At 37.0% G+C, this 13,730-nt stretch overlaps 1 protein-coding gene across 1 annotated transcript; it reads right to left on the bottom strand.

The window, feature by feature from the left end:
- Positions 1-501: 501 nt before the first annotated feature.
- Positions 502-8,462, bottom strand: LOC121856536 (trafficking protein particle complex subunit 3-like). Its single transcript, XM_042352132.1, has 4 exons — positions 8,369-8,462; positions 4,585-4,779; positions 3,050-3,232; positions 502-700 (listed from the first exon to the last, which is right to left on the bottom strand). Exons 1-4 carry the CDS (start codon positions 8,408-8,410, stop codon positions 581-583), a joined length of 540 nt encoding a protein of 179 aa, XP_042208066.1. The 5' UTR covers positions 8,411-8,462; the 3' UTR covers positions 502-580.
- Positions 8,463-13,730: the final 5,268 nt, after the last annotated feature.

Consider the following 13,730-nt stretch of genomic DNA (forward strand, 5'->3'; position numbering starts at 1 on the left):
TCCTTTGTGTTAGGCTAACTACTAATTTTTTTTCGATTTCGAGTAGTAATCTGCACCTAACTGAAAAAAATAAAATCAGATAGTTCCTCAAACATGTAGAAAATCATCACTACCTAAATGTCCTTCATTACTGACTTGAGATACCCTACATCAAAAACAAACTGTTAAGAAAAGTATTCTAGGAATGTCGTAAGTAACAAATAACTCGACTTTTGAATGAAATTATACCTGCAATGAATATTTAGCTATACAGTACAGTATTGTGTTTAATCTGAGGAAGCCTCTTGACAGTTAAAACTTCTCTGTGGGATCTATATTAGATACTTAAGATTAAACTGGAATATAAAGGCAGCGATGCGCTGTATTTAAAGTCGTTCAATTATCCACATATATCGAAATGAAAACACAAACCTCTGCATTTAAATTACAGAAGCTAAACATTTGTATTGTGAAGTACTGTGATCAACTTACTACAGAAACTACAAAATAAAAAGCAATCCATACCTTATAAATCTTTAGTAAGGTCAAATATTCTAACAAGGTCATCATACTCTGACACATAACATCTTTTAAGATCAATTCAGTCTTCACCAGCAGGTATGGCATCTTCTAATCTCTTGACGAACTTGACCCGAATTTCTGTCACATTGTCACCTTTTAATTGGTCTGCAATGAACCACGCCATGACTTCCAGTTGTACCTGTTCATATATACAATACTGTATTAATAGGACTTTACTATCATAAATAATGACAAATTGATATTGCTTAACTCATTGAAGACCCATAAGAAATCAAGATAATGTACCCTGCTGGCTTACTATGGGGGCCAAACAACATTGTGTAACAGGTTTAGACAAACATGGGACTCATATACAGTGGAGTCGTGATAATTCACAAAATACAAACTCACAGGTACAGTACTCCCAGATAATTCGTGGATTTTTATTTTGCGGTCCTCTATTATTCGCAGATGACACCCTGGATGTACCCAAGAATGTCTGCAGGTAGTTTTAAAGTTGCTGGCATTTTCGCGGCCGGGACAGGTAGCATTCGTTCTAGAGACAGTAATTTCCTTTACCTGTATTGTATAAATGTGTGTGTGTGTAGACACACAAAACACATACCCGGTACAAATAAATAATAATGGGAAAATCCTCTCACAAATAATCAGAAGCAAATGTAGTATTAAACATGTTGAGTGTACCCTCAAGTCTACTCCATGCTTTGTTATTAATAAAGCACGGAGTAGCCTTGAGGGTGGACTCAACATTTTTAATCCTATAGTACATTTGTTTCTTATTATTTGTGAGAGGATTTTCCCATTATTATTTATTTGTATGTGTTTTGTGTGTCTACACACACACACACACATATACAATACAGGTAAAAGAAATAATTGTCCTAAGGGCAAACACATCAAGGGCATATACATTTCTTTGTACACAAGTAAAAATATAAACCCTCCCCCTCCCCCCGTTCAGCAAAGGTTATTCACGGATTCGCAGCCATTTTGAGAACCTAACCCCCATGAATCTGAAGGGCCTACTGTACTGTATCTCTATTACTACCACTCTTTGTATATTTTACCGCCAAATATTCATAATTCAAGTCGCGCACCAGCTGCCACAGTGTTTATTTACACAAAAACCATAAAGGTTATGAATTATAATTTCTAACCTTCAAATCCCTAAGGCTCGGCCATTTATGCGCTAATTCTAATAAAACAAAAATTAAGTAATTGAATAAAATATTGTACATAGCTGAACATTACTGTAGATGTTCTTTATATCTGGCTTAGTTTATTATTTGCTGATTTATCTTTATAAATATTTGGAGGAAAAAAATTCCTGCACCCAAAACAAAAGTGAGAATCAGAAATATCTATATTTCACACTCAAAAGGTGTAAATTACCTCTACTGTACTCCACACGAATTGCAACGTAATCTAGCGAGAAGTTATGGAGACGAAGGATTTTGAAAATTGAGAAGACTATAAGGGAAAAATCAGGGATTAGGCAGAATTGATTCAGGGATATAGCAACAATGTTTCTGGTGTCCTTAATTGATGACGGGAAACTCCCATTGATTGATCAACTATTAATGAATTTCGTGCTTCAGCCGGACACTCCCCTTAAGGTAGAATTTCTCCCAGTTCAAATACAGTATGGTGTATCTAGGAATGGCAACAGTCATAGTTAAGAAATGTGAGTCCATATATTCCTGCACTCTCACACAGGATAACTCCAGCCTTAACTACTTGTGTAAGGGGTCGCCTCTGAGCACAAGATAATCATCTGGAGTTAGCCAAATACAGTACACTATTAAAAGTGTAGGGGTTAATATTCTGTTCTATAGTTTATCCATTGCCAGGATGTTATTCACATTAACCCAAATGTTTGAGTTACCAGTAATGTACCACTTTCAATTTTTACCTATTCATGCTGACATTGCATTGAGGTTGTCCAAGCATCTTTATCAAACTTTAAAACTTCGATTTGTATTTACTATCAACATCCTCTCTTAATACTTCCCAAAAATTACTCAGCATTCTGCACAACTCATTTTTCAATTTAGAAGCAGCAGTAGGTAGTAGGCAGCTACCAAACAGGGAAGCACTACCGCCTTGTTGTCTAATGGTAGACCCTGCTACCATATAGCATCACAAAAATTGTGACCAAGTCCTTGGTGATATGACTTTCTGCCTCATTTACACACAATTGCAGGGTCTCAATTGTTTCTCTTACTATTGACAAAACAACTTACATAATGTATAACTTTTCTCACTTTGATCTTTTTTTTTTCTTATGGTCCTTTATTATGATTATATTTTTATTTAATATTTTTTATAATTATTATATTTTCGCCCCAGTGGGCTAATCCCATAAAAAAAAAATTATCTGTTTACAATCAGCAAAGTACAACTTCCATTTCTACACCAACATAACTTAACTTCACCACACACTTATCCATTATCATTATCAACTTATGAGCTCTCCCTTCCCCCAAAAATTATCCTTTACAGAAAAATGTACCAAAACATGACATACCATTTCACAAGCCCCACGAATAACTCCAGCCATGATGTTTGAGTATCGCAAACCAAGGCAGTGGTCGGGCAACTCCACGAACTCGGCCATTGGGTTGGTCTCCAGCACCACTGAAAACTCATCGCCACCAGGACTCCAGCTCCCTATACTTGGTGACACTCCCAGGTACAACTTGAAGGCTTGCTACAACAGTTAAAGAGGATTTCTGTGAGTAAAATATAAGATTAAAAGAATAAAGTCAAAGATGTTTTAGGTATTGCTGGAAGAAGGATTTATGGAGCAGGAAACATAACAGTGATGAAATAATAAAAAATAAAAAATATTAGAGATGTGAAAAAAGTACAAACTGCATAACCAATTTAACTAACTGGATCAAACACGGGAATGTAAAGAAAATGGGTTAGAGAAGAAAGTTGTTAGAGGAATTTAGGCTTACAAACAACTTAACAAAAAATTAAAAAAAGAACGCTGGCTGGAAAAAAAAAAGTGCAATGAGAAAGATATCGACAGGTTATGTAGAGAAAGACAAAAGGAATTAACAAGAGGATATAATTACCCAGTATGGTAGAGATCTGAACTGTGATGATGACAGAGTGAAAATATAAGACAAAATGGTATTAAAGATCAAGCTACCAGTAATGGAAGCTGAAGTTGAGGCAGCGGTGATCACAATGAGAAAATAATAACCAATGTGGGGCTTATCTGCTTGCTTCACTAATATGAACTCATATATACAGTAATTCTGTTTTTAGTGCAGTTATTGAAGAGTCCTCCAGGAAATACTGTAAATCAATAAATCCTAAATTGGAAATAATGAATATGGTTTGAGTCAAAGATTCAGCTAAAAGAATTGTACAGCTAATCCAAAAAGTATCAAGATCCCAGAGTCCGATGGAACAGAAAACGAGCGATAACCTCAGACGTGTTTACGTATCAATGTTTCATAATGTTTCCGATGCCCGAGGTCTTGATACTCTTTGGATCTGCTGTACCATATTGACCTTGCAAACCATGATAATGTATTGCGTATCTTCCTATATCCAAATTCTGATAATCAATTCGTCTATTGATAATTCTAATAAATTCTAGTGATGATCGATCATATTATCCCACACACAAACTGGATGACAGCAGTGAGATAGAAGAATAGAATGAAGGTTGGGTATCCGAGTGTTTGAAAGGTATAAGGTATAAATGATATATGGAGATCGACGTACTAGTGATGTCGAGTATTATGCATGTGACACAATATTCTGGGCTCTGTTGTAGAAGAACTCGTCCAGTACAGCATCGAGACTGAATGAATGACAACAAATAAAGGGAGAGTTTGTGTTTGCTCTTGGTGATGACCATCCTGAACAGTGTTACAGTAGTTAGGTATTTTGATTCACTCTCCAGATACATATATGCTTTATGATTAACATCTCCTTAACAACACTTATTTAATGGAGTGTAGTCTACTATATCAGGGTTTGTTAGATGTGAAACCTCTATATAAGAGACTGTATCATGACTTCTCATTCAACCATCATCACCTGAATTTTATCTGCTGTGTCTCTGAGGTCATAACATCTACCGGGATTGGCCCTGGCAAGGAAGTCTTCAATTAACCTCATCCCAATGTTGTAGCCCATTCTCTCCAATTGGCGATTCACATCATCCACGTTCTCGTAGTCCTTCAGCAGCTGAGCAACGAGCGACCCATAGGTGAGTGTAAACAGCTCCCCACTCTACAACAAAATTAAACATTTCATCACACACACACACACACATGGACGTACAGTACTAACACAAGGGTCAGCAACAGGGGTAGTCAGCAGATACAATCTCCACACTGTAATTTTCTACAATACTTCTCCCTAAACAAATGCTCCTACACATAACAACACAGTATTACAAAACTAAGGGTCTTCTATGTCGTTCTTTCTCTTAAACTTCACTAACTTTACACCATCTCCATTTATCTGCCTTAATAAACCAGTTGTGAACAGTAAGGCAGTGTTAAAATTACAATGTACTGTAATTTCTTTGGAAAATTCAGTACAGGCAGTGAATCAGTTACACCAACATCTCCATACTATAGTCTGAAACCCTAAAAAATAATGGTAATTTTAATCCATTCAAGACCACAATAGATTTCAAGGTTGTTCCATGAAAGGCTTCCATTCTCCAAGCAAAAATGAAAGTGCTATTTTTTCTACAGTATTGTACATGTGTAAGTATATAGTTTTCACTTCACCTGACTATGAAGTTCATACTGTATATCTCGCATAAAACTATACGGGGTGCCTCACGAATCACCGCTAAAATAGGAATTAAAAAGAAATCAATAAAGGAGCAGAGAAATTAACACTAGAGGAGAGTCAGTTTAGTACAGTATTCGTTGGCAAGAGCGCTACATACTACACATTTTGATCAATTGCAAGAGGCTTTAATCAACAACACATCTACCAAGATCATCCAAAAAACAAAGAATTAAAGTAGAACACTGTATGTAAAGTCAACAAGATGACCAAAGATATGTTAATGTTTTAAAGTCAACTTCGATTGAACTTAGCTTTTCACATAGATCAGTTGTTGTATGTATTACTACAGTACAATGTACAGTACTAAATACAATAGTCATGTCAGTGTACATATTGAGTTATGAGGGTGTGCTTGGTGGAAAACACTATAGTATAAGGTACGGTACTGTACAGTAATCCCCCGGGTTATGGAAGGAATGCATCCTTTAAAAGCTGACTGTATCACTGAAATTCTGTAACATGAACTCCATTATATAAATGGTGAAGCATTTCTATGGATTTTTTTTTAGCAAAACAGAAATAATACAAGCACTTTCATGAATGAAAATAAACATTTTTAAACACAGTGGGGTATGCTATAACGAATGGATCCTACTACGAATATTCCCATAACGAACGGTTTTACCTATAAAATTGAGAATGCTATAACAAACGCAACTCCTACAACAAACGCGGATGAATACGGGACTATTTCGTCTGGCGCATGAATATTGTTGTACAGCGGCTCACAACAAGAGCGTCAGGCGCCATCTTTGTCTCATTGTGTAGCCAGTGCACCACTGTTATTGTTGAAATTTCGTCTTTTGATGTGGAAATTCGTGTTATTTTGGTGTATTTCCATAAAAAATTTTGGGGTAATGTATGAACAGCACTACCACCAGAAGAAGTTGTTAAGTTTTGTTCATTTTTTTCACAGATGTTCTTATCATAATAGTAAGTACAGTAATATTTTAAAAGAGGCAACTTACGAGAACCTGACCTAATCAACCAAAGAAATCTACTTAATTTTGAAGTATTTTTTCTCTATTTACAATCATAAATCACCTGTAGTGGGCAGGGCCTGAAGGATGAGGGAAACTGTGGGGTAAAACACGGTGAAAAACTGGTTAAGTAACACTAAAATGATGTCTCTATATGCTTTATACATGTAGAAATGAATCATTTACTGTTATTTTTAGTATTTTACCCCAAATTTATCCTCAACATTAAAGCCCTGCCCACTTTAAACAAGTAATATTGTTGTTAATTTTATCTATTAAAATACTCTAAAAATATAAATTTCCAATGAAAACTCTATGGAATAAATGTTTATTCTTTCTCTCTATACAAGACTCAATATAGTGTACAGTATAAATAAGTATTAGCAACTTCTAAATATTTACTAATCAGAGCGCACTCATAGTAAAATAGTATTAGTAGGAACTTAGCTGGTCAAGGCAAAATATCCACTGCCAGAAATGAAAGAAATCCATAAATTTTTTCTGGTAGTGGCAGTGGTCCACACAATACAATACAGTATTTTAAAACAGGCGACATTTACTAAAACCTAATAGAACCTGACCTAACCAACCAAAGAAAACTACCTAACCTTACAAACTTCCTAGCATGGGGGGCAGACTCGTAGCCATATTAAAGTATAAGTACTTATTTTGATATTTGGTACCAATGAAAGCAACTTTGTTGAGCTGCCATGGTGTAATTATACATTATTTTTTTTTTTGATGTGAGAGTACACTGATTGAGCTGGTCGATTATAAAAAAAAATAAAAAAAACAGCAACCAACAACACTTGCTGACTCGGTAGATTTTTTTGGAGTATTTAGGATATATAATTAATTTTGTCACACACAGCATGTACAGTAGAGGCATCATTTTAGTCAATAATTTTTTTCACCGTGTTTTACCCAACAATTTCTCTCATCCTTCATTCTTTGTGATCATACATAGAGAACTAAAAAATAAAACAATAATTATAGTCAAAATAAAAAGTTATCGCCTCTTTTAAAATACTGTGTTATTATTCGGTTTAGCACATCTTCAAATGACATAGAAGCGCTTACTTTTGGCAATTTCCACCTCATACATACATTCCTCAACCCTTGAAGCCTCTTGGACGGTCCAACGAATTACCCAAAAGTACCCAAAAGTATATTAAATCAGGGTAAAATTTTAACGAATATGTTTTACATCAATAAAACCTGATTAATAATGTTTTCATTGAAATGTAGTCAAAATATTGAGATAATAAACAGCGGAAAAACGCTAAATTCCAAAGACTCGCCTATCCAAAATGGAGATATAATTACCAATGTTTCTGTTACTTTGGGGTATTTAACATAGCCGTAGGATTTACTTTACGTTAGGTTAGGTTAGGTTAGCGAAGTGCATCACGATGGATCTGAGTTATCTCCTTACAAATTACTTTTACAAAATTACACTAAAAATATTATTAGACATGTTTTGTGTATGTATAACAGATATTCATTAAGAAATGCCTAAGAAATTAGATCAATAAATCTATACCCTACTGGGGTTAGGTTAGGTTAGGTTAAGGTAAGTTAATTTAGTGAAAGTTAGGGGTCTAGATGTTTGGTTTCTGATGCATTTGGATGTATTTTATTCAAATCTCACCTTAGTTTTTTATAAGAAATAACAGTTTTTGATCAAGGATGAGTTACATCTTTCCTTCTGGTGGCAGTGCTGTTCATACATTAATTCACCCTTTTCTCTGGTATTAACCATCTCCTCCACCATTACCTTATTTTCTTTCTTGTTCTCCCAAAATACAAATCAATATAATTCCATGATCAACTTTTTCCAAACCTTTACCAAATTGTTTTACTGGTTACCTACACTGTCTCAGACCTTCAGAAACGCCCACTGTATACCTGCCTCAGTACTCAATTAATTAACCCCTTCTAACCTCCATATAACGATAAACCAACAGCACATATTCTTAAACAGACTAAACTAATCATGAAATTCTATTAATGTGTCTTAATTATCCACTAACCACTTTTTTAGGGTCGTTGGCTCTCATGCTCTGACGGGACATCTCGGTCAGCTGTTGGAAGGTCAACTAATGAAGCTTCACATGAGGACCGGAAATTATTATATATCCAGTTTTTGGTTGAGATAAGTCATTATATATTACATTAAATATTGATATCTATTAAATTATGTATATAAACATTTCACAATATAATTTTAATTTCTTATTTGATAGCGGTACAGCGGTTATCATGTACTTCTACACTGTGACTCGAGTTCGAATCCCATATTTCCTGTACAGTATTTAAAAATTGGAATGTCTCACCGTTCATTAAAGACAATTACAAACTAAAATACTCAGAACTATGAAAAATGTGCTATGTAATATACAGGTAACAGTAATGGAGTGACACAAATTGATAACTCAGACTGAGACTCTTGCTCGCGTGAGGCCGAGGGAGTATTGTAGTGGATACTTGTAGTGGATACTTGTAGTGGATTCCTCCCCTGCAAACGTTTTATCACTCAGTAGCCGACCCCGTGAATTCTCCAGCCGCACCTCGTGTCTAGGTCAACCAGCGCCGCCCTACATCAGTGAGGTCAACTATTAAGCCACGCCGACCTCCGCTATTTGAGACCTCGCCTTGTGGTGACCTACATCTTTCTACCTACAGCCAATCTTCAAGTAACACTGTAGGGTTTCGCTATATTATGTTGTCTAGCACTCAGGATGGATGGATAGAAACTCTAGGTGGTGGTTTTCTTATATAAAATATATTATATGAAAGACAGTCTGGTGCTGGAGATGCCGTGTGGGGAGGAGCTTATACACAGCAGCCGGAAGTAAACCAGAACTCATTTTAATTCGTCTTAGGTAGACGTAGCAGGTGACCCCCCTGGAGAGCAGCCGTTGGTTAAGGTATACTGTCCCATGGAATTACATAAGGATACGACTCCTTCCCTCCCAGTATCTGCACCCTAGAAAAAAAATAATTTAATATTTGATGATTTTGATATTCTTCATGAGCAAAGAGCGAGTCATCAGTCGAACATTAACTCACGTCTCACGGCCTAATAATAATAATAATAATATTTGTAATAATAATAAAGTAATAATAATAATAATAATAGTAATAATAATAAAAATAGTAATGGAAGTATTAGGCTTATGCTAACCGTGGAAGCCAACTGCTTGTTTGGTTGTGAACTACGTAGTTAAGTGATATAAGAGCGGATCGTTGACGAAGCTTCGAAACTCATGACTATCTTTCGTTAATAATTATCAGTTTTATTTTAGCTAATGGTGGATAGAAGTGATTTAAGAAAATTAATGAGATTATAGATGACGGACCAATCGTGTATGGTGTTCTTTCCGCCGTCCAGTCGATTATTTTCATATGAATCAGTAAAGAGAACCAATGAATTAATGAATCGAAGCACCTCGGGTTCGCCACTCGCCAGTGATCATTAGAGGTACGGCAGTGGTGGCGGCAACATGTGTGTGTGTGAGGTCATACAGTATTTGATCGCTATTTCCATGTTTTACGTTTGCTGTTTGTGGATTACCTCGTGTTTGTGGCGTCGTGAGGACTTCCAGGACTCTACGGTGTGGTTATTAGCAGTTGAGTGAAGGTAAGGTGATAACAAGTTGTGTTGTACTGTGGGGTCCAGGGAGGAGGAGGCGGCGGCAGTGTAGCTCTCCGCCGTGTGTACAGGAGTTGTGGATGCCGTGGCTCGGACAGATAATACTGCTATTAAGATGGCTATTAACCTAAGTTAGTATGTGGATAGATAGATAAACTGCTATTAAGATGGCTATTAACCTAAGTTAGTATGTGGATAGACATACTCAGTTTTTCTGTTAGTGAGCATTTACATGTAATATCCGGACCTTATCATTACAAGAGCGTCGGTTAGATAGAAGTTTCGATCGGGTGGTTCAGTGTCTGGGAGTCGAGCTCTCAGTTGTCACTTTGGAAGGTATCAGTACTTCCTTATGGTGTCAAATTAAGCAAAACAAATATGGCCACGGCAGCCATCCGATTAAGTGTTATTACTAAGGTTCGCAAGTGACGCTTTATATCATGTGCTTCAACACCACAAGAGCGTATGTTCGTACTGGAGATGGTTCAGTGTGTGGTGGAGATGTGGATGAACTTTAGACCAGGGACAGCCAGACGTGGAGGGAGGGAGCCGGCCAGTAGTGAGACGGTCGAGGCGATTAGTGGATGTGTGACGGAAGTTAACGTTTACAAAATGCTCCTAAATTAATACATCCAGTTGTCAAGGATTATAAAATACAGACGCCATCATGTGTGTGTTGGTGTTGAAAAATATAAGGTATGTCGCTGTGTATATTTCCCTTACAACTTATTTCTCTCTCCAATCTACGTCAATTCGATAGCCCATTAATTGTATAGAAATGTTGATGACTGGGACTTAATTATACTGAATGATCTTGACAGCTTCACTGGGGTAGAAATCCATTTCAACGTGATTTGGTTGTAGGAGTTTAAGGTTAGGTACCAGAACAAGGCGACCACCCTCGCTGATTAACCCGACCTTCTCCCCTAGACCATTATCCGGTTTAGCATTTATACGGAGTCCTTTAACACGGCTTTAGAGGATTATGAACATTAGATTAACACCTAATCGTGTCCATGATCAAACCTTATAAGTGGTTGTTCCCAGTCGGCGTAATAGAGATGTCTCAACTGTGTACATTATGCCTTCAGTCTTCATTGGTGTATTCATAAGTGTTTTAAGTGGTCTATGAATTTTATGCTGTGAAAGGAATAAAGGAGATATAGATAAAGTTCTTATAGTATTCCGGAGCAGGATAGGACTTGTAGCAACGGATTTAAGTTGGATAAGTTTAGGTTTAGAGGGAGATGGGAAGGAACTGGTTCAAAATAGGTGGTGGACGAGTGGAACAAGCTTAGCAACTTTGTAGTGGGGTGCTGAGATGCTGGAAAGTTTTAAAAGGAGGTTGGATAGTTTCATGGATGATAGAGAGTGGTAGTAACTCTCGACAGGAGCTGCCATGCGCCGGCCTATTGCAGATTCCTTGTTTTCTTATGTTCTTATCACTTTGTAATGCCTGTTGTGTATCACATTAATTGTTATAAATAAGTTCTGGAACTCTTAAGTGGCAGGGCTCAGGTAAACACTTCTTTTGGGGTTTTTTCTTTATTGTTGAAGTAATTATATACACAGTACTTAGTTTGGGAGAGAATGTATTGTGAATTATCTCCAGGGAAGTGTTTTGAGTACACTTATATAATGAACACTTAAGTTACATGTTCACCCCCTTAACTAGTGGTAAGACTCTGGCCCCTCTCCTCCGAGCGTGTGAGCGGAGAAGCGGGCGTCAAGTTGTGTTTTGATTAGTCAGGTGACCTCGCTCGACTTCTGAGAGAGTGAGTGAGCCGCGTATAACGTGAACAACTACCAAGTCATTGTTTAATAACTTAGCGAATTATTTGGTGTTAATCATTTGGGTGACTATTTATTTAATGCAAAAGGTGCTGTTACAACTTTCTCATCGACACCGCCACAATCATTTCACCACCACAATCACTTAACCACAATCACTCTACCACTATCATTTCACCACTATAACTTCACCACAACTGCGTCACCACCTCCACCGCGATCACTTCACCATCACCAGAAACACTCACCAATATCACCACAATCATTTCACCATCACCACAATCTTCGTCATCACCAAAATCACTACAGTCTACACTATCACCACAATCACAATCACTTCAATTGTGTCTTATAAAAACTGACCCACATTATAGAAATATTGCCCAGGCGTTTAGTATCTTAACCGCGGCTCATAGGCTAGTTACCGTGGGTGATGTAATTATATAAACATAATGTTTGTAGCCCACATTAATATAAGTATTACGGTCTGTCTGACGGGCTAATACAATTATAATGTACCATCCATTTCTATATTTATCATTTTTTTTAAGTTGTTCAGGTTTTAATCACCAGTAATTAGATATTTATAATAACGTAGATATGAGGAAAAATATTGAAAAATACGAGGGTGGAAATCACATTTACTTTTAATATTTACCAACACAGGTCATACAGAATATCAATAGCCTGTCCAATGGCCTCCCTTTTATATAGCCCCCTGGAGCCTTCTTGGGACTGAGACACAATGTTATATAGGTGGTTGGTTCCTCACAAATTGCTCACACTCGTCCTGGGTGTGTAGGAGGAGTCTGGACCAGTGTTTAGCTTGTCTTCAGGTTCCCACGCGTTCACTATCTGGGTCCAAATGGTCTCTATAGGGTTGAGGTCTGGGTAGCACTCACAAACAGTCATAGTAATCTCTTAGCACAAGCAATGGCCCTATACAATATTATATTTGTGATATTAAATGTTTCAATAAAAATACAACATTATTATTCTATTGGGTAAAGAAAAAGTTGTATTATTTAACTGAAAGAAACTTATTGAATATGGACCTGGAGATTTAGATGGCCAGTCCAAAAGGTCAATTTCATTCGACCTTTCCTCTGACCAGCGCTTCATCTCTCGTGCCGTGTGAACAGGGCAGTTATCAAAGAAGTGAACAATATTCATCAAACATAATTTGTTAACACTTATATCATGAATTGGCGCCTTCATATAGGTGAAAATGCGCGACTTGGAAAAATGAAATAGGCGAGTGTGGAGGCACGGATGGTGGGCAGCCTCCAGCAGCTCGAGGCAAACGTCAGAGATGATGATGGGTAATGTAAACTGTTGTACACTGAGGAGGAAAAATAAGAGATAACTGTATTATATACTGATGGAAAAAAGAACAAAATATTGGTATTGAGGGAAAGGCGTTTGTTGATCAAGTTGTAATGACCACGGTCTTACACTTCAGTTAGCGCCAAAATCAAATGATTCATATTACGCTCAATAGCCCACAAAACATGTAACTCGGCTTTCGTTTGAGTCCTCCATCTGAGGAGTCCGTTTTCTCATCACTTCAAGACACCTCAGTCCTCCGTTACCCCATTTTCTCTGACTTACTGAAACCAACCTCTCTATAAAATGAATTTGAGTGTGAGAGAACACCCTTGTTTTGAGTCAACTTAGATATGTCTGTTTACAGTTGGAACATTCAAGATCCATTGTGAGTGGGGTAGAATGCTTCAACTGTCCTTATCGTTAGTAGAACGTGTCAAGTAAGTGAGTGTCGAGTTTGCCAGCTAGAGTGGCGTATTTTATGTCGTCCGTGGGGGTATCCATGAGTTTCTGATCGCGCCTGAAGTTACATCATTTTGTCGCCCCGACATCAGAGAATCTGATGTTTATAGTTTAATTAGTGTCAGTTGTCTATTTGAGAAAGTCATTAATCTCCTGAACTA

Source organism: Homarus americanus, unplaced genomic scaffold (assembly GCF_018991925.1).
Source record: "Homarus americanus isolate GMGI-L3 unplaced genomic scaffold, GMGI_Hamer_2.0 scaffold51941, whole genome shotgun sequence".
NCBI lineage: Eukaryota > Metazoa > Arthropoda > Malacostraca > Decapoda > Nephropidae > Homarus > Homarus americanus.